General features: G+C 33.6%; 1 protein-coding gene across 1 annotated transcript in view; it reads left to right on the top strand.

Annotated features, from left to right (window-relative positions):
• The first annotated feature begins 1,641 nt into the window (after nt 1-1,641).
• Nucleotides 1,642-21,855, top strand: part of LOC126886791 (lysosomal acid glucosylceramidase-like) — a 36,299-nt gene continuing 16,085 nt past the window's right edge. The window contains exons 1-3 of the mRNA XM_050653843.1: nt 1,642-1,758; nt 16,505-16,934; nt 20,758-20,929. Coding sequence (XP_050509800.1) covers nt 1,707-1,758; nt 16,505-16,934; nt 20,758-20,929 — 654 coding nt within the window. The 5' untranslated portion in view covers nt 1,642-1,706. The remainder of the gene's footprint in view (nt 1,759-16,504; nt 16,935-20,757; nt 20,930-21,855) is intronic.

The raw sequence follows: 21,855 nt of genomic DNA, 5'->3' as shown, positions 1-21,855 counted from the left end.
TTTCTTCGTTCCGCATCACGTGGCCAAGGTACTCGAGCTTACGTTGTTTTACTAAATTAAGCACTTCTTTTTCTTTTGTCATGCGCTGTAGGACCTCAATGTTGGTGACATGGTCCACATAAGATATTTTTAGTATCCTCCTGTAGATCCATATCTCGAAGGCTTCAATCCGCTTTTCAGTGGCTTGCGTCAGTGGCTTGCGTCAGTGTCCAGGCATCAACTCCATACAGTAGCACCGGAAGAACGTAACACCCCACTATCCGCATCTTTGTTCCCAAACTGAGATCACTGCAGCACAGCAAGGATCTCAGCTTGATAAATGTAGACCGTGCCATTTCAATTCTGGATCTAATCTCTTGAGCGTGGTCCCATTGTGAGTTGAGGGTAGTTCCAAGGTAAGTGAATCTGTCGACTCTCTGGATCTCTTCGCTATCTGCCATTAATGCCCCGGGATCTAAATTTACACGGCTGACAACCAGGAATTTAGTTTTCTTAATATTAAGGTTCAGTCCGTATGTTACGCTCACAGTTCTCACACGGTCTAGTAAGGCCTGTAGATCATTTAGGCTGGTTGCTAGTAACACAGTGTCATCAACGTAGCGGATATTATTGATGTATTCACCGTTCACTCGGATTCCGATCTCTAGGTTTGTGAGGGCTTCAGTAAAAATTTCCTCAGAGTATATATTAAAAAGAGTCGGCGAGAGCACACAGCCCTGCCTTAGGCCGATGCCACATTATGCGGTGAAAACGCATCCGTTTCCAACGCAACCGGACCGACCTGTCACACTATGCGTTTAGTCTGGTGCAGTTTGTAAGCGCGTACCAATGATTCAAAACGCATCCGTTTCCAACGCAACCGGATCGATCTGTCACACTAAGGCTTGTTCCAACTTAACACAAAACCGTTCTTGAACCGCCACGCTCATGCGCAATAACGAACAATTATGCGCAGTAACACATTTTTCGTTACTGCGCGGTTCACGAACCGTTCAAGAACGGTTTTGTGTCGAGTTGGAACAAGCCTTATGAGTTTTAACCGGATGTGGCGGAAACGCATCCGGTCAAAACGCATAATGTGGCATCGGCCTTACTCCTCGCATGATCTTCACTTGGTCGGTCAACTGGTCTTCGACCTTGACTTGAGCACGCTGGTTCCAGTATAAATTCATGATGATCCGAATGTCCTTCTCATCTAATCCTACTCTTTGTAGGGCGGTGACCATCTTCTGGTGCTGGCAACGGTCAAATGCCTTGGCGTAGTCAATAAAACAAGCATAGACATCACAACTAACATCGCGGCATCTCTGAAGCAGAACTTATAAGGTGAAAAGTGCCTCACGTGTACCCATGGAATCGCGGAATCCAAATTGCATTTCACCCTCATGTGTCATTGTTCATGAGACACTCAAAGAAGAAAAATAATTGCTGTATTTCCTAATCCAACAGAGGTGATGTTTTGACCGCTACTATAAAATGAGATTTTTTTTTCAAATTCAGTAAATTGGAAATTATTGTCCCATATTTCAAATAAAATTTATTTATCGTATCTATCGGCTATTTTACCTAAGACATTACGTATTCAACTACTGATTACCATAAATTTAGTTTTTATACAAATATGTTATCAGTGGAATGAATAGACAGTTATATAAATAAAACAGGCAACATTATCCTTGTGCCTGTCATTGTCATTAGCAACTCCGATGATTTTTAGTGGTAGAGTTTTTCTAAAGCTAGGTGTATTACTAGCTGGAGGTAAGTTATATTTTATACGCAGTATATACAGAGTGAGTTTTATGTATAGAACGCCTCAATTATCTCGGAAACGGCTTGCAGAATTTTTATAGGCTTTAGTTAGTAAGGGTTTTGTGATGCGGCCGGTATTATGGTGGTATTTGCATTGTTGTCAGATCTTCCGTTTTCTGGAAATCTACACCTATATATTCTAAGGATTTCTAGTTCTACAGTTTTCATTACACTCCTTCATACAGCATTCACTCCAGTGCTTTCTGTTTTGCAGGTACCGTTTATGCAGGTTTCTTCTTTCCATTGCTTCCTTCGTTCACTTAATCTCTGAAAAATCTTCTCTCTTTATTCTTCCTATCGGGCTCCACTCTGTTATTCTCTTTATCCAAAGTTTTGCCTGTCTTCCGACATGTCCATTGTCCATATCAGGTTAATCTCTTCTGTTGTTTGTAGTCTATTATATCCGAGTTCGTTACCATTCTTTTCTGAATCTCTATGTTATTTATTCGATCTCTTTTTATTACTGCGCAGCTCCTCGTTAGAAGTTCCATCTCTGTTCCTCTGAATTCCAAGTTAGATGAAATTTATACATCTCCCCCATCTTCTCTGGTTTCAGCATTCGGTTGGTTTGTAAATAATAGAAACCACGAAGGCCTTACCAGAAACTTGGTATCAATAAAAGTTTGTTTTTAATTTTATTAAAGTGAGACTTTTAATTGTTAGTTCATTTAGTTTTTTTTTTCATAAAAGCAATTGACAAACAAATTTTCCAACAAAACTTTGACCCCGCCCACAGAAACTCAGGAACCAAGAGTTTCTTCACAATTAAAAAAAAGCACGTCAGTTTGTACTGGAAAGGGGACGAATTTTCATGCAAAATTCAAGCTCTCAAATGTAACCCCTAGTTTTTTTAAATAGCAAGTGAAGTCGAGTTGCACATAATTTGAAATGTATTTTTTTTTCTCTGCACGATCCTCTATTTTTTTTAATTTGCGGAATTACTTTAAGGACAATTTTGGATTTAACTAATTTGTAATACATTTGTTAAGTCCAAAATTATCTTCAAACTCATTACGTAAATTAAAAAAAATAGAGAAAAATGTCGTATAGAGAAAAAAATTACCTTTCAAATGAAGGGTGAAGAAAAAAACAGGGAATGTCACACTTTATAAGAAATTGAGATAGTGAAACTATCTCATAGATATTTTATGTATTTACTATTTACAGTAGGGGTCATTCCATTTTAAATCACTCAATTTTGGAGCAACAAAAATGTTGGACCTCCGATTTGTCTGAAAATTGGTATATAGCTTCTGCGGGACGTACAACTAAGATATTTAAAGTCAAAAAATCTTCTTCTTGTTTTTTTCTCAAAATGTTATTTTATGCGATTTTACAGTGATTTGGTGTTTATTTATACAAATTTGCATTTTCTATCGTAAAGTATCAATGAAAAACATAATATTTTAATAGAAAGGACTCAAAAAGTCATTATATGGCATTATAACAAGTTACTTTGATTCAAAACAAGCTTTTGATCAAATTTTATAGTGTAGAAAACGATAAAATACTTTTTACATTTTTCTCCATTCCCAAAATACATCATAGTCGATTTGGCTGAAAATTTGCCCACAGATAGACAAAACATAGGACTTTAAGTGGTGAGAAGGATTTGAATTATATTACAATACCAAAAAAGTTACATGCAATATTATAGTCAAAAATATAGGCGTCTACTGTAAGTAAAATTAACTCGAAAATATCGACCTCACGACAAAAATTGTTAAAAAGAAATTGTAATAATTGTAAATACGATTTATTTGGAACAATTTCAGTTCCTACCATTTTTGTCGAAAAGTTAAAAATGGCGGAGATATTGAGCCAAACAGGTTCTCCTTTAAAATCAAGATGGCGGCTAACGTAACGGAGGAATTCATTCGTGATTTTAAATTTAGGCTACTATTGACTCCCTTAAAGATCAGAAAAATAAAATTTTGATCAGCTCGGCATTCAAGGTCAAATGCTATCCCGACTGGACTAATATATACTTTTGAGTCTGATATTACTGCATGTAACTTTTTTGGTATTGTAATATAATTCAAATCCTTCTAACCACTTAAAGTTCTATCTTTTGGATATCTGTGGGCAAATTTTCAGCCAAATCGATGATGGCGTATTTTGGGAATGGAGGAAAATGTAAAAAACGGTATTTTAACGTTTTTTACACTATAAAATTTGATCAAAAACTTGTTTTGATTCAAAATAACTTGTTATAATGCCATATAATGACATTTTTGAGTCCTTTCTATTAAAATATTATGTTTTTCATTGATACTTTACGACAGAAAATGCAAATTTGTTTAAATAAACACCAAATCACTGTAAAATCGCATAAAATCACATTTTGAGAAAAAAAGAAGAAGAAGATTTTTTGACCTTAAATATCTTATTTTTACGTCCCGCAGAAGCTATATACCAATTTTCAGACAAATCGGAGATCCAAAATTTTTTGCCTGAGTGATTTGACATGGAATGTACCGTAGACTAGTAGATAATAACTTGGACCGTCCGATAAATATGCCTATTTAAAATAGTACTGTGAAGGATAAAAACTAGAAATGTCCACGCGTGAAAGGTAAAAACAAAGAGTCTACTTGAACAAAAACAAAAATTAACTACTATACGTTTTTATTTCAAGTTTAATCGTTTAGTTTCCTTTGTTTATGTTTGTTAGAAACTTCTTCTTCTTAAGGTGCCTGTCCGTTCCGAACGTTGACGATCATTCTGGCGATGATGGCTTTGTTGGTTGCTATACGGAATAGTTGTGTTAAGATCTTTCTATACCATGCTTTCAGGTTAGCAAGGTAGGATATTTTTCTTCATCCTGGGGCCCTTTTTCCTTCAATTTTACTTTGTAAACTGCATTGGAGTAGCTCGTATCTGCCTTGATTTCGCAAGTCCTAAGTACAACCTTTCACGATGTTGACTAAATCTGCGGTTGTGTTCATCCTCCGTAGCCGTAGTACTTCTTCATTGGTGACTTTGTCTGTGCATGGTATCTTCAGGATCCTTCTGTACAATCATAGCTTCAAAGCCTGAAGTGTTAGAAACGGCACGGCCAATAAAGTTAGAGTTAAGCGTAATGGAGTTTCCCAAGAAATTAATGTGTGTTTTAAAGCATTCATGTCAATACATGGTGTAACTAAGGGCAAAATTTAACACCTACAAAAAAATTTAAAAGCTACAGGAACTTCTGAACAAGACAAACGTGGTAAGCATGGTTCCCAGCATAGAAAGTTGCATCCAGTATCGCGTGAAGCAATATATTAACCACAAAGTCTTTTAAAACTAGATTATCCCATTACAGTTTACACAAACCTAAGAAAAAGTATGTACCAGAGAGTTTGAACATTATAAGGAAAAACATCCGACCATTAAAGTTTCTTACGTTACATATCGGCAAATTTTTAACACGAAATTTAATTTGTCCTTTGATTACCCAAGATCAGACACATGTTCAGCATGTGATGAATTCCAGGCGAAATTAAATCATTAAATTATGACAAGGTTGCTGCAAAGATTCGTAAATTAACAATTCAAAATGAGTTACACAAACGTAAGGCACAGACATTCTATAATTTTAAAAAAGTTGCTCGCAAAAAGTCAAAAAAATCAGGCGACCATTGCATTAGACTATCAAAAAATATTGTATTGCCTTTTGTTACAACTTTTATTGCCATTTTTGCTGCCATAATTTTGTTTTCAGCCTTTCTATTAGCTGTGCAACTAATGTTTGTAACGTAAAATAATATTGTAATGTAAAATACAACGTGACGTTTGGACAGTCCTTGTTTTTTTCAGTTTTTATTTGTAGTTAGGTACTTTTTTAATTTTTTATCTCTGTTCTTTAAAAATTTGGTTAAAATGAGTTTGTGTATTAAATACAATGTACTTTCAAGTTTACTAAATAAAAATAAATACTAATTCTTCAGTGCAATGGTTTAGTGATATGTAGTTACAAACATTAAATTTCCTATTTTCTCAAAACAAAGATAACGTGACATTCCTTGTTTTTTCCCTTAACCCTTCAAATGATGTCACTCGACCACACTTGCTATCTAAAAAAAAATTGGTGGTTGATGCGGGGCAGTAGAGGGTTACATTTAGGGCATGAATTTTGCATGAAAATTCTTAATGTTGTTCTGAAGCTATTTCCGTGTGGCATTTTTATAATAAACTATTTTTAATGGGAAATAAGCCACAATTTTACCAAAAAAATGATTTTATTAACGTTTCGAAGCCCAAATCGGGTTTCGTTGTCAAAATACAAAATACCACTATTTTGTATTTTGACAACGAAACCCGATTTGGGCTTCGAAACGTTAATAAAATCATTTTTTTTGGTAAAATTGTGGCTTATTTCCCATTAAAAATAGTTTAGCATGAAAATTCGTCCCCTCTCATTATAAATTGACGTGACTTTTTAAATTTAGTGTATATCTAACTATTCTGAATTTTAAAAAATTATTCTTTAGTGACTTAATTTCTGGAATACTCTTAATATTATATTTTTTGCCTTGTCATACCTTAATCGATTACCGAGCTGTCAACAACATCATTATCAAACTATATCTTTAATTTCCTGTTAAGTTATTTACAAACCAAACGTACAGGACCTTATCTAAGGAATCAGTTTCAGTTAATTAATCTCGGATACTTCCAGGATAAAACTCAAATCAACCGCACACGACATATTTTTCGGAAATATTTCCTTTATTGGTTTAGATAATGCATGATCGATATCTTAATTTGTTTAAAGCAACTGATTAACTGATTTATTAGTTTATAATACTAGGTACTGTTATTTCTCAGAGTATGCACAATATTAGAAACATCGGACACAGGTAAAGCAGAAGCTGAAAAGCAATCATTTTTTCTTGAAACTGATTAATTAAATTCATCCTGTTGTATTCGAATGTTATTCGATTTTATCGTTTCTAGAAATCTTTTATGGAAATTTTTTCTGGAAATTTTTTCTGGAAATCCTTTCTGGAAATCCTTTTTGGAAATCTTCGATTTCCACAGTTTTCACTTTATACCTTCAATCAACCGTTCTCTCCAGTTGTTTTTCTTTCGACTGCTTGGTCCACTTCATATCTAAAAGAACTTTGGAGTCTGCCTCTCTTCCTTCTCTCATTCTGCTCCATTCTGTTATTCTGTTAATTAAATTCATCCTGTTGTATTCGAATGTTATTCGATTTTATCGTTTCTGTAAATCTTTTCTGGAAATCCTTTCTGGAAATCCTTTCTGGAAATCCTTTCTGGAAATCCTTTCTGGAAATATTTTTTGGAAATCTTCGATTTCCACAGTTTTCACTGTATACCTTCAATCAACCGTTTTCTCCATTTATTTTTCTTTCGACTGCTTGGTCCACTTCACCTCTAAATGATCTTTGGAATCTGCCTCTCTTCCCTCTTCCATTCTGCTACATTCTGTTATTCTGTTTGGATTTAATCAAATTCAAAGTTGGAGTCCTTTTTTTTTGTTTTTATCAATATATTTCTCTGTTGTCATAGTTACTACATTTCGCCACCTTCCTATTTTCGAAATACTCAAAACACAACAGAGATGTAGCAGGCGCTATGTTGCCAGACTGCACTGGTTTTCCTATTAATGTTTATTTTGTAGCAAAACGTCCGACAGACATGATATTATGCAAAAATTTATATTTTTTGTGTCAATAAGGGTACTTTAAGGTAGCCCAAAGTAATACAGACTAAATTATTAGGGGTTTAACAGTAAAATTCAGAATATGATGAGTAAAGATTTTGTTTTACGTTTTGTCCGTCATCTGACATTTACATACCAGGTTAATCTCTTCTGTTCTTTGTAGTCTATTATATCTGAGTTCATTCTGATTCTTTTCTTAACCTCTTTGTTATTTATTCTATCTCGTGTTGTTACTCTACAGCTTTTTCTTAGGAATTATATTATCTCTCATCGCATTTTACATCGCTCATATTTTGCCCATAAGGCATCACTGCCCATAAGGTAGGATGGGTACTTCTTGTCATGATGTTATATTATATTCATGATGTTATATAATTTTAGGAATGCAGATTTTGTTAACTTTTATTCAAGTATCCTACATATTATAAGAGTGATTGGAGTTTTATCGAATGCTGCAACGAAGTAGATATTGCTGTACAATCTTTTATGCAATTTTTAATAAGCATATTCCGGTTTACAAAAATCATGTTCATGAATATCCACCTTGGTTTGATTCCGCGATTATAAAAAACATAAAATTAAAAATTAAATTCCGACGCAAATACAAAAAATCTAAAATTCACTTCGATTTTATTGAGTTTAAAAGATTACGACATCTAATAAAATATCAGGTCAAGGTGGCATATGACAATTACTTGGAGGATATTTAAATAAATATTTCTCAAGACAAAACTAAGTTCTGGTCTTACATTCACTCTAGAAGTAAGTCATCACGAATTCCTGGCAACATGAGTTTTGAGGGAAGTGATTACAAAGATCCGCAAGCCATAGTGAATGCTTTTGTGGAATATTTCAGTAGTGTTTATTTAGTTTCTGGTGATGAAGGTTGTTGCAGTTACCCAATAAACCCGTATATGACATCAATTAATTTTCAATCGGTTACAGAGGATGAAATAAATGCTGCTATCAGAAAGTTAAAAGATAAGATGACATCAGGCCCTGACAAGATTCCCTCGTTCCTTATTAAAGATTGCGCTGGTGCGTTTGTCATACCTTTAACCAAGATTATAAACTTATCCATACAACAAATGAAGTATCCAGAACTATGGAAGGAAGCAAGGGTGTGTCCGATATTTAAGGCTGGGGTGAAGTCAGAAAGAGAAAACTATAGAGCTGTCTCTATTTATATAATTTTTCAAAGGTTTTCGAAATCGTATTATACAATAGGATCTTATCTTCTGTTCAACTTTATATTTCATCTCGTCAGCATGGTTTTGTTGATAAAAGATCAACTGTAACCAACTTGGTATATTTTACCCAATATCTTTCTGACGTTATTGACAATAATGGCCAAGTTGATGTTATATATACCGATTTTTCGAAGGCTCTTGACAGAATTGATCATCAAGTATTAAACAGCAAGCTTTCAACAGTTGGTTTTACTGACAGTGCTCTTTTATTGTTAAAATCGTATCTTCAGGGAAGGAAGCAGTTTGTAGCATATAATGGTTATGTCTCAGAAAATTATCTTGCTGCGTCTGGTGTGCCTCAAGGTTCCAATCTCGGTCCTTTGCTCTTTCTACTATTTATTAATGACCTTCTTGAAAATATTTCATGCGAAAGACTGGGCTTTGCTGATGATTTGAAAATATTTTCTATTATCAGGGGGCTGGATTATTGTAACCAACTTCAGCAGAATATAGAAATATTGGAAAATTGGTGCAACAGCAACAAATTACAACTTAACACAAAAAAATGTAAAGTAGTCACTTTTTCTAGGAAATAAAGTTTATTTATATTTAACTATAGTAGTCACAATAGAATATTAGAAAGGCAGAACACGGTTAAGGATTTGGGTGTAATTTTTAACACAAAACTCACTTTTGTGGAACACATATGTGTTAAAGTTTCTGAAGGCTTATGGGGTTTTAATTCGCAATTGTAAGTCATTTAATAATATAAACATTGCTATATTATACTTAAGTCCGCTCTAAACTTGAATATGCCTGTATTATATGGAGCCCTTTCTATGATTGTCATAACATTGCAATTGAAAGCGTTCAGAGAAAATTTCTAAAATTTTTAATGTTTAAAGTAAATGGTCTTTATCCGGCAAGAGGTAGAGATAATAATTACTTGTGTGATCGTTTTAGTATGTGTAGTTTAAAATTAAGAAGAAAAGTTGGATCTTTAATTTTTTTGTACAAACTTGTTAATAATGCAATTGATTGTATTTCAATATTACAAAACATTAATTTTAATATTCCAAGGTCTAATTTAAGAACAAATGTATTATTTATGTGTGCAAGAGCTCGCACAAATATTCTATGGAAGGCTCCTATTAATGTAATGTGTAGAAATTTTAATGTTATTGGTAAGCATTGTGACATTTTTTCGTGTTCTCAAAGGAACTTTTTAAAAGTAGTTATTGAGTATCTGAAATAAGCACTATTTTTTTTTTCTTTTATTAATTTATTTTCTTTTTCTGTTTGACTAATTTATATTAATTTTGGTCTAACTTGTATTATTAATGTTATTTTTTTTGTACTACTGCTTAAATCTTTATCTTACTTACAGGTGTTATAAATTATGTAATTATTTTATCATTGTCCCGTAAATGGGAAACTGTTGGGCAATAAAGCTATTATTATTATAATTATATTCTTTGTTTTGTTTGTGTACTGATGTTCTTATCCGAGTTCAATTTTCGCATGCCGTTTCTTGCTTGTCCTAGTCTATTTTTAACATTTTCTTCAATTGTTCTTTTGTTTGATATTTTGAAACCTACATACTGCTACTTGTCTGTTCCTTTGATGGCTTTACCTTGGTCTATTTTCAGCTGTTTAATTTTTGTATTTTTGGTTATTCGGTATTCCTTTTTCTATAGGTTTACTTCCATTCCATTTTTTGTTTATTCCTGTTCCAGTTTTCTCGTCATAGAGCTAAAGATATGTTCGTCTTGTGCGATCACTATTTGCTCGTCAGCAAAACTTAAGGTATGTAGGTATTCTTTTCTTGCTGGTATACTCATCCCTTAGCACTTTCTTTTCCATGGTTCCAGCAAAACTTAAGGTATGTAGGATGTAGGTATACTTTTATTACTGGTATGCTCATTCCTTAGCACTTTATTTTCCATGGTTTTCAGGGTTTTTTTCAGGAATATCTTGAACAGGGTAGGGGATGTGAAGCAGCCCTGTAGCAGTTACTTTGTCATCTTAAATGGACTGCATACTCTATTTCCCGTTTTGATACCTAACATGCTTTGTTATTCTTATGCTTTTACTGGTTTTATTAAAATTTGTGGAACTTAAGATCTAGATCTAAATGATGGATGCTCTAACAAAAGCCCAAATGGATGATAAAGACGGAGGTATAATACAAAATTTATACTGGAACCAATCAGCCACAAAAATAACGAATCTTGGAAGTGAACCAACGGAAGCGATTCAGATTCTATGAGGCGTTAGACAAGTTTGTTATTGTTGTTCACCTATATTATTAAACCTATATTCAGAGGAAATATTTAGTGAAGCCTTGGAAAATTGCGAACATGGAATACTTCTAAATGGAGAACGCCTAAATAACATAAGCTATGCAGACGACACCGTTATTTTTGCAGACAGTTTGAACAGTTTGCAGCAACTAATAAACAAAGTTAGGGTAAGAACAGAACAAGTGGATCGCGGTGGAGGTGGAGGTGGAGGTCGCGGTCTATGTCGATATCCATGTAAAACAAACACATTGTAGTGAATGAAAGAGAACAGAGCAGGTAAATCGCGGTTGGAGGTTTAGCGCGATGCCATCCAGGAGGTTTACATCGATGCTGTTGAAAATAAAATGAGTTTGTTTTACATAGATGTCTACTGCGCGGCCTACAAGGATGCTTCCCTGTGATTGGTCCGTTCTCGATGTAGGCTTATGACAAAGAATGGCATGATGGATTTTATCATAAAATTAGATGCTACTTACTTAAGTTACATTCTCAACTACTAGAATCATATTTATATATCCGACATATATTTTTGAGTTAAAATGAGGAAGCATATACAGAATTTCGACAAGTTAAAGCTGAAGTACCACAAGGAAATATCCTAGGACCAGTACGAAAGGAAATGTTCTAGGACCAGCGCTACACATGCTCTATATTGCGATATTGCTCAACTGCGACATTTACAGACGATACCTGCATTTTAGTAGTCGAAAAATACCACAAGGAATCAACAACCATGCTACAAAATTATGTTGAACAAACTAATATAAACTCTATGAAACAAAATCTGTTATGTCAACTTTACTAACAAAAGAGAAACATATTCCAGTCAGCATAAATAGAAACCAAACAGCTTATGCAAATACACAACACGTTTGGGTATGGCATTAGATCAAAGCTACGCTGAAACGCGCATATTAAGAAAAAAAGGAAGAAGTAAAAAATTAAGGTCACAAAGATGTGCTGGTTGGTCGAAAGAATCCGTCCTCTTACTCTTATCTCTTATCTCTGTCCTCTTACAACAAACTGTTAGAGCAAGGACACACCAGGCGGCGCGCGTCTACTCGACGTCGAGGCAGCTTAAAACACATGGCGCGGTGTAACAGCGGCAGCTATGCTATGATTTAAAGTATTTGTATTTCGTTGTTGTCAAATTTAGTCGCGTGTTGGCTGCTGTACCATACGATGTCTGAAAGTTATGACGATTTGTCTTTTGTAATAAATGCAAGTTTACTTTACCTTAGATTAAAGAAAAGAAGAAACGCAGATATTGGATACATTCTATCATAAAGGAACGAATGTATAAAGCAGTGGCGGCTCGTGATTTTTTCAATAGGGGAGGCTATACCTAACTGTAGATTATCTAGACAAATTTGTACTAGCAAAAAAAAATCCGCCAAAAAAATCTAATTTAAGGCCCCATTTTTTGACCATTTTTTATTTACATTTTATAATATCATCATAATTCATAATTATTTCATAATATCATATCATTTTAAAAATAGTTAGTATAATTGTAAAAGTGTATTACCAAAGTTTGTGTCGTTTATTTGTTAACAATCCTATCTCTGTAAGTAGATATGCAAAATATGCATATCAAAATAAATACAGATTTGAAGTTTTGCAGTCCATACAGGTTGAAGGTTTACATTGTTTAAGATACTCAACTGAATTTTTTTAATTCTAAAAGCGGCTTACTCTGCGAATGCAAAAACACGGTAAATTACCGATATTTTGCTTTGCATTACAGATATCGGAAAAATTATTTAAACAAGTTGTTCCAAATATTATTCTAATCCCACATACCAAATTTCATCACAATATTCGCACTTTTAGTTTTTTTATTATTTGTAGTCAGGATCCTAAAATCCGCAGAGGAGGCTGCTGGCCGAAAAATCTCACTTGCCCGATCTCCGGGCAGCGTGTGCGTTAAGCGATGTGCAGCTCTAAGCAGACCGGGTCTCCTTAAACCATCCTTAAACGCTGCTGGGCTACGCGGAGCATTAGCAAGTGAGATTTTCCGGCCAGCAGCCTCCTCTGCGATTTTAGGATCCCGACTACAAACAATGAAAAAACTAAAAATGCGAATTTTGTGCTGAAATTTGGTATGTGGGGTTAGAATATTATTTGGAACATCTTGTTCAAATAACTTTTTGCGATATCTCTAACACGAAGCAAAGTAAACAAAACAGTGTAGCGTGTGTAAAAAATTTATGGGGAGGCTAAGCCTCCCTTGCCTCCTCTGACCAACCGCCACTGGTATAAAAATTTTTTTACACATTATACATATAACGAAATTAATATAATAAAGGCCCAGAGAAGTTTTTTAATTTTACAAGAATGTCTAAAAAATACTTTCATTAGTTAGTAGTAAGTATTAAAGAGCCATGTTCAAGAAATAACACCGTTATGAGGAAAAGCATATCACCTAAGAAAAACTATTGATAACGCTAAAAGGCTGTCCATTCTGTAGTACGCCACTGAGCAAATACAGGTGTTAAATTGACGTCCTTTATTATACCCCATTAATTGGGAAATAGTGATGTTTCACAAATTAATATTAACAAAAAAATTATTCAAAATAAAGTCAAAGTACGTATCGAGAAAGACGAAAACCAGAATATACAAAACCGTAATAAGAGCAACAGTCACCTTCGGATGTGAGACATGGGTGCCAAATAAAACAGAAGAAGAAATGATAGAGAGTTGAGAACGGAACTTACTGAGAGCTATTTTCAGGGGAAAGAATACAGATACAGAAAACGGCTGGCATAGAAGCACCAATCAAGAATTAAGGATGCTTTACAAGGAACCAAGTATAACAAGATACACAAAGTCATAAAGAATCAGGTGGGCAGGTCATGTCGAGGGGATGGATAGGGAAAGAATGCCAAAGATGGTACTGCTATGAAGACCAATTGGGACTAGGAGACGAGGTAGACCAAGAAAAAGACAGCAAGAATGCTTCAGGAATATAATATAGTATCGATGGAAATTATACACTGGAAAGAGAAGACGAAAAATAGGATATAGTGGAGAACCCTAGTTCAGCAATGTTTACATAATAGACGTCAAATAAAATTATATTTATAAGTTATTACATAATAGACGTCAAATAAAATTATATTTATAAGTTATTAGTATAAACTGTATTATGTAAAATTGTAAATACAAGGCCTGTAGAGCATAATAAATAAAATAATAAATAAGGAAAGATAACTGATTTAAATCTTTATTTTTACGGAGTCAATAATTTTATTTTTACAACGTAGAATGAAGTAAACACTTCTGTTGTATGTAGGTATATAATTTATTAAAAAATTCTTAAAATTTATCCACAAGGGAGTGGAAGTACAACAAAACGTTTTCGGTCAAACTGACCATCCTCAGTGTAAACGTCCATTGTACAAGTAATTGAAACTAGCCACTTGAATAGGTGTAAAACCTCAAAATAACATTATTGCTACATTATGAGCTGTGTAGTAATCGACAATAAGTCGATGTCTTAAGATTAAAATTATATCACATGTGGATGTATGTCATCCTTGCTCGGAATTTACACAAGGTTGTGATCAGGTGAGAGGTTAACAACCAACCTCTGGTTGAGAGGTTGGTTGTTAACCTCTCACCTGATCACAACCTTGTGTAAATTCCGAGCAAGGATGACATACATCCACATGTGATATAATTTTAATCTTAAGACATCGACTTATTGTCGATTACTACACAGCTCATAATGTAGCAATAATGTTATTTTGAGGTTTTACACCTATTCAAGTGGCTAGTTTCAATTACTTGTACACTGGACGTTTACACTGAGGATGGTCAGTTTGACCGAAAACGTTTTGTTGTACTTCCACTCCCTTGTGGATAAATTTTAAGAATTTTTTAATAAATTATATACCTACATACAACAGAAGTGTTTACTTCATTCTACGTTGTCTTGACAAAGGTATACAGCCAACTACAGGGTTTACCCTTTTAAAGTTTTATTTTTATTAAAGTCAATCCTTCTGCCAAATAACTCAAGGCAAGTCAAACTGGTTAATAGTTACAGATTTGAAAATTCTGTTTGACTGTGAAATTAGGTTCAAAGGGTTTGAAAAATAATTTATTTAGTAGATTACTTTTTTCCAGATTGACATGTATCTAATTAAGTTGCCCTTTAAGCTATAAGATAAAAAAATTAAAAATACAATGAGTCCCATATAAAAATAATTTGATATGGAAGTAAAAAATCCAAGTAAAAATATAGTTCGAATCTGTAATTTCCATCATTAAACAAGATTTGGCAACACTCACAACAAAATTCGCTAGAAAACAGCTCAAACGACTGTGTTGTACCACGATACATGCATTTATGATATGCCGTCGAAGTAGCAAAACCGCTTGGGCGACAATGGTTTCTAGGATGGGTCGCGCGAACGCCGCTGCAACGAAAATTTTAAGAGCGCCTGGTGTGTGTCACTGCATCAAAGTATAGTAAAGGATGCGTCGCTTTCGACATCTCAGCGGGGGTTCAGTCGACGTAAGCTGCCCCGTCTGTGTTAGCTCTTATTATATAAGCAAGTCCTTAAATCGATATGGACATATGGGATACAGCTATGAGGCTGTATACCCTATTCCACGAACATACGCCTGTTTTGAATTATTTCGACAACGAATATTTTACTGTGCGAAATAAGAAGAACGAAAGTAAATTGCAAATTACATTGTTAATGGAATTATACAAATGGTTTATACAAAGAAAGTACGGAATGGGATGTTTCATCGCCGCCGGTTCATCGCCGCCGTTTCAATGCCGCCGGTTCATCGCCAGTCCATTTCATCGCCGTCATATCTCGCATTTCCTAGAATTAATAATTAATACTAAAAATAAATAATAATTGTAACTGTTGAAAATTCGGAAATATATCAGATAGCGATTAATTGACTGGCGATGAATCGGCCGGCATCGGCATCGAACTGGCGGCATCGAAGCGGCGGCGATGAAACGTCCGAGACCCAAGAAAGTAACATCCAGTTATACAACGATATCAGAATAAAGTGTTAAGGAGCATCGTCAGCGCTCCCTCGTACTTCAGAAACTGTGATCTTTATCGAGACCCGAGATCTCCAGATGTATACGGTTAGCCAGAAACGGCATCAGTTAAATAATAAATGAAAAAGCAGAGCAAAGTGCAGCTAAAGTGTACATGTTAGTAGCGTTATTATCTATTAGAACCTAAGGGTTATTGGTGAACGTGACCTTAAATAAGTCTATTGTAGTATTAAATTACGATAGAACTAACTTGTTTAGTGATCCTAGTAATGATCATATAGCAATAATCATAAGATTTCTGCTGGAGTTTTACTAAATAAAAAATATGGTATAAGAAGAAAATCGTCACAGTACATGCAATTTTCTTTACTAAAGAAAATTCAATCTTCACGTATGTTTTTCTAGTAAACCCCACAGTTTTTACATATTTTACTCTCCTTAATTTTTATGATCTCTCACTCTCTTAAACATTTAAAACTTTTTCACTTTACAGGTATATTTCTCGTTAGGTCCGAGAAATGTGTCAGCAAGGATTTTGGAAATGGAGGAACTGTATGCGTTTGTAACTCCACGTATTGCGACACGTATGAACCAGTCAAACCAGTGCCCAGTAACCAATACATCGTGATAACATCCAATAAAGCTGGTCTAAGATTCAACAAAGATATCAGAAACTTTACCTCTAACACATCGGGGAAACAGTGTGTCATACCCAAAGATGATAAAGTCTGTGAGACTGTGAGAACAACGGACTACAAAGTATGTGGCGCTAGCCCAAAATCTCTTCTTACGTCAGGATCAACTATCTACATTGACTCATCTATTGGATATCAAGAGATAAAGGGTTTTGGTGGAGCCATCACTGATGCAGCTATGGTAAATGTGGCAAATATGAGTGCTTCACTTAAGAAACACTTGCTAAGGTAATGAAAATAACGCATTCTCTTAATCTAGTAAAATTGTTGTTCCCTTTATTTCGTCTAGAATGTATCCGGCATTTTATATTTTTCCTAATTTTAATAGATTTCCTTTTTGTAACATTTTAAGACAAAAGTAATGTATCAAGTAGGTTGTGTGGATAGTAGGTTATGGACAAAATCGCATGACAACATTATCTGTCAAATATTGTTGTTTGTAAACAGACTTAAGGTTTGTGAAATAATGTCGCAAATAGAAAAAAGAAAAGTGGTGGAATATTTGTATTGAGAGGGTGTCCGAAACGTTAAAAAATTAGTGCAATTGACTGAACTCGGAAAAATGCAGTATATGAGACAATAAAGAGGATAAAAATGGGATAGATATGAGACATAGACCAGTTTCGGATGGACCGCGAAGATTCGCGGAAACAATCTAAATACTTTAGTGTCTTTAGGACGACAAAATCCGCGCCTAGGGTTTCGAAAATAAGCGAACAGATTTGGAAATCAACGAAGAATAAAAGTGTGCCCAGAAACTGTCCACATGTCACTGAAAAGGCAAGGCTACATATAAAGGAATCCAAAAAAAATCCCTTGAATGACACCTCTGCAAAGACAACGAAGAATATATTTTATCAACGTTTTCGAGAAGATAATTTTAATAACGTCTTTATATCTGATGAAAGTTGTTTCCAACTTGGCGCAAATCACCTAAAAGTCCTATCAAGAGAAAATGTTACCGTTCAAATTTCCAAATTTCCCACTAAAATAATGGTTTGGGGAGCAATATCTCAGCGTGGTGCTACACCTCTCTGTATAGTTAATGATACTGTTGATAGTGCGAAATGTTGTGACATCCCAAACGTTTTTTTTTTAAACGGCTCATGTTTTATATCCAGAGAGGTGGCGTTTTCAGCAAGAAAATGCAAAATGCCATACTTCTGCTTATACTCAAGCTTGGATGCAAGAACACGAATTGGCAAAAATTTCGTGGCCAGCAGCATCTCCCGATCTAAGCCCCATTGAAAACATATGGGGACTGATGAAGATTGAAGTGGAACGAGCAGCGCCACGAGATAAATAAAGTTTGATTCGCTCAGTTTTACAGGCCTGGAACACCATTAACGACAATTATGGCCTTGACCTAGTTTCGGGTGTACCTGGACGTTTAGTTAAGTGTTTAAGATGAATTGTTTGTTGGAATTTTATATTTCATGTTATAGAAATAAATACCGTAAAATTATAATTCTGCTTTTAGTCCAGGGTAATAAGACAAAAATATACCCTGTTCGTGACACTTCAGCAGCCAGGGTACTGAAGCGTTTTTCGACAAGTAATACCTATAGGAACAAATTGTAACTATTTCCTGCGTGGGATCTGGCGGCTATTTTTATTTATAAACAATTAACTGTCAAAAAATGACATTTTTCCCTTTTTTTTTCAAATCAATGGAAAATAGCGAAACTTATGAGTTTTTTAGTACAGATATCTTTGAGATTATGGAAAAAGCTTTAAAATGACATATTTCAAAGTTTGATATACTCATTTATTGTTAATATAATGCGAAAAAAGTCGGAATTGCAAAAAAAAAAAATATTTTCGCAATAACTGTTGCAAAAATTAGTGTACAGGTTTGAAATTTTTGTCAAATGAGGGTTCTTTAGTGCTTAATATGTGATAAAAATTTCAAAGCGATTCATTCGATTGTTTAAATTTTATTCGAATTATTTATTTCAGAGAGCATTTTATTGCAATAACATAAGTCAGAAAAAAATGACGTTAGAACCATTCCACAGGTGTCAAATGGAAGAGCATGAGCTATATTTTCAACTTGGTTTAAAAAAAGCGAATAAAAAATGCATTTATTAGTAATAAATAATTATGCAAAAGTATCGTAAATCTTTCCTTATAAACTTTTTTGATAACTTTTTCCAAAAAAATTAACTTTTTTACCCTGTTTTAAGTGCACAACTACCAAGTAATGAGATTTATATTATAATTGATAAAAAATTGTAATAAATATATATAATTTCTTATACAGTGCGTCCATAAAGTAACGCATAAATTCATTATTTCGTAAACCGGCAGTATTAAGGAAAAATCCTGAAAGAGGTTGATTTTTATTTTTAAATTCCGATTTTTTGGCATATATATCATACTAGTGACGTCATCCATCTGGGCATGATGACGTAATCGATGTTTTTTTAAATGAGAATAGGGGTCATGTGATAGCTCATTTGAAAGGGTATTCAATTCTCTATTCACTAATATAAACATTAACATATTTATTTATACAAGGTGTTCAAAAAAACATTTTTTAATTAAAATAATTGAGACAAAAAGAAGAATGTATGTAATTTATTTAATTCAAAATACGTTTTACTGTTGTCAGAAAACAGGAAAAAAATGTTTATTTGACAAATAAATATTGTTTTTCGCTTAAATTCAATGTTAAAGCTACCACCCACCTGTCTCTTGGCAGTTTGAACATTTCGTTTAAACGAAAATCAATGTTTATTTGTCAAATAAATTTTTTTTCTCTTTACTGACAGTAGTAAAATTCATTTTGAATTAAAATAAATTACATATATTCTTCTTTTTGTCTCACTTATTTTATTTTAAAAAATGTTTTTTAACACACTGTATAAATAATTATGTTAATGTTTATATTATTGGATAGAGAATTTAATACCCTTTCAAATGAGCTATCACATGACCCCTGCTCCCATTTAAAAAAATCATCGATTACGTCATCACGCCCAGATGGATGCCGTCACTAGTATGATGTATATGCCAAAAAATCGTAATTTAAATATAAAAATCGACCTGTTTCGGATTTTTCCCTTAAAGTCGCCGGTTTACGAAATAACGAATTTATGCGTTACTTTATGGACGCACTGTATAACAAAATAAAAAGTTTATAACGAATGATTTATGATACTATTGCATAATTATTTATTACTAATAAACACATTTTATATTCGCTTTTTTTAAACCAAGTTGAAAATATAGCTCATGCTCTTTCACTTGACACCTCTGGAATGGTTCTAACGTCATTTTTTTCTGACTTATGTTATTGCAAAAAAATGCTCTCTGGGATAAACAATTTGAATAAAATTTAAACAATTGAATGAATCGCTTTCAAATTTTTAAAACATATTAAGCACCAAAGAGCCCTTATATGACAAAAATTTCAAAACTGTGCACTAATTTTTACAATAGATATTGCGAAATTATTTTTTTTTTGCAATTCCGACATTTTTTCGCAATTATATTAACAATAAATGAGTATATCAAACTTTTTAATACGTCATTTTAAAGGTTTTTCCATAATCTCAAAGATATTTGTACTAAGAAAACAATAAGTTTCAATGTTTTCCAATGATTTCCAATGATGAAGTAGTTACAATTTGCTCTTATAGGTATTACCTGTCGAAAAAACGCTTCATTACCCTGGTTGCTCGAGTGTCATGGGAAAAACCTTATTACCCTGGACTATTTCTTTTTTCGGGATACTTTCTACACGGACTATAATAACTATTTTTGAAAAATTTAAACGCATAATGAAGGATTACATTATAACCGAGGTTCGAAGGTCTCTTAAAATCACACTAAATTTTCTAACTTTTTTTTTCGCTCCTTTCACATTATAGAAGCTTTCAGGGACTTTCGGCCCTCGGTAAGAATGCAATTTTTCGTTCCTCGTTTAAATTTTTCAAAAATACCTATTAATTTTCTCAGGATCCGAAAAAACACATCCATTTAAAAAGACTTTGGAAATTTTGCGCCTAACCTCTTAAAAAAATTCCCTGCAAGTATATAATTTTAGGTCATATTTTTCACACGATGGGCTTAACTACACCATAGCCAGAGTTCCTATGGGTTCGACAGATTTCTCAACTCGACTGTATTCCTATATTGACAGTGACACAAATGAAGTAAACTGTGTGGATCATACTTTAAAAAACTTTAAGCTAGCACCAGAAGATATCAATCTTAAGGTAAGTAAAATATTATTGAAAAATACTTTGTAAAAAAATGTATAAATACTTTTATTTAAATCCCTTTAAGGGTTACATTACAACAGAACGTTTTCAATTTTCTTACAAAATCATCATCAGTGTTAAAATAAACAGGTTGAATGCTAGCTGAGCCACCAAAGAAATACCAGGGTAATAAGCCTTTAACCTTTAACTACACGCGCTGGCCTATTTTGTACGCCAGATATAAGAATTCTACTGCAAATATATTTAAAAATTTAATTTTTGACCTTGTTTATCTCTCTAACCTATCACTGGAATGTGCTTTATAATTTGGTTTTAGTCTCTTTATAATCGGCGTTCTGGGAAGATCGTAATTTACAGTTTATTATTTGTTGTTTCGGGTGGTGGACAATATACGCCAAGATTATATTAATATAAGTAGGAATATAAGTGCATATTTCAATTGTTTTTTAGTCATTATGGCAAATAAAATATGCTTCTTTATAAACAATACTTTTTCTCCTGTAAAAAATCACATTTGAAAAAAATTTTTATTATTAATTTTATTTATCATGGAATCAAGTCATTCCATGATTCCAGTTATAAATCCCAATTGGCTTACTGAGAAGGAACTCCCAAGTATTCACTGATGCCAAATAAGGTTTATAACAAACAACTAAGTGTATATTCCAAAAAAAAAAAAAAATAAACAAATCCGCTGTTTTAAGGGAATTTTCTTGTGGCGTATAAAGCACGCAACGCGTGAAGTTATGTTCTAACTTGATGCGCGGGTAGGTAAAGGTTAAATGGTATATAGTTATTTTAAAAATGCATATTTGCTTTCAATTCCATGGGCAACAGATTTGCCATCTGACTGTCGTAATGTAGAGACAAAAACAACTCACTTTACATCCCACGTGATGGAAAGGTTCATTCTTTATCTG

Source organism: Diabrotica virgifera, chromosome 6 (assembly GCF_917563875.1).
Source record: "Diabrotica virgifera virgifera chromosome 6, PGI_DIABVI_V3a".
Classification (NCBI taxonomy): Eukaryota; Metazoa; Arthropoda; class Insecta; order Coleoptera; family Chrysomelidae; genus Diabrotica; species Diabrotica virgifera.
This window is presented reverse-complemented; position numbering and strand designations above follow the sequence as displayed.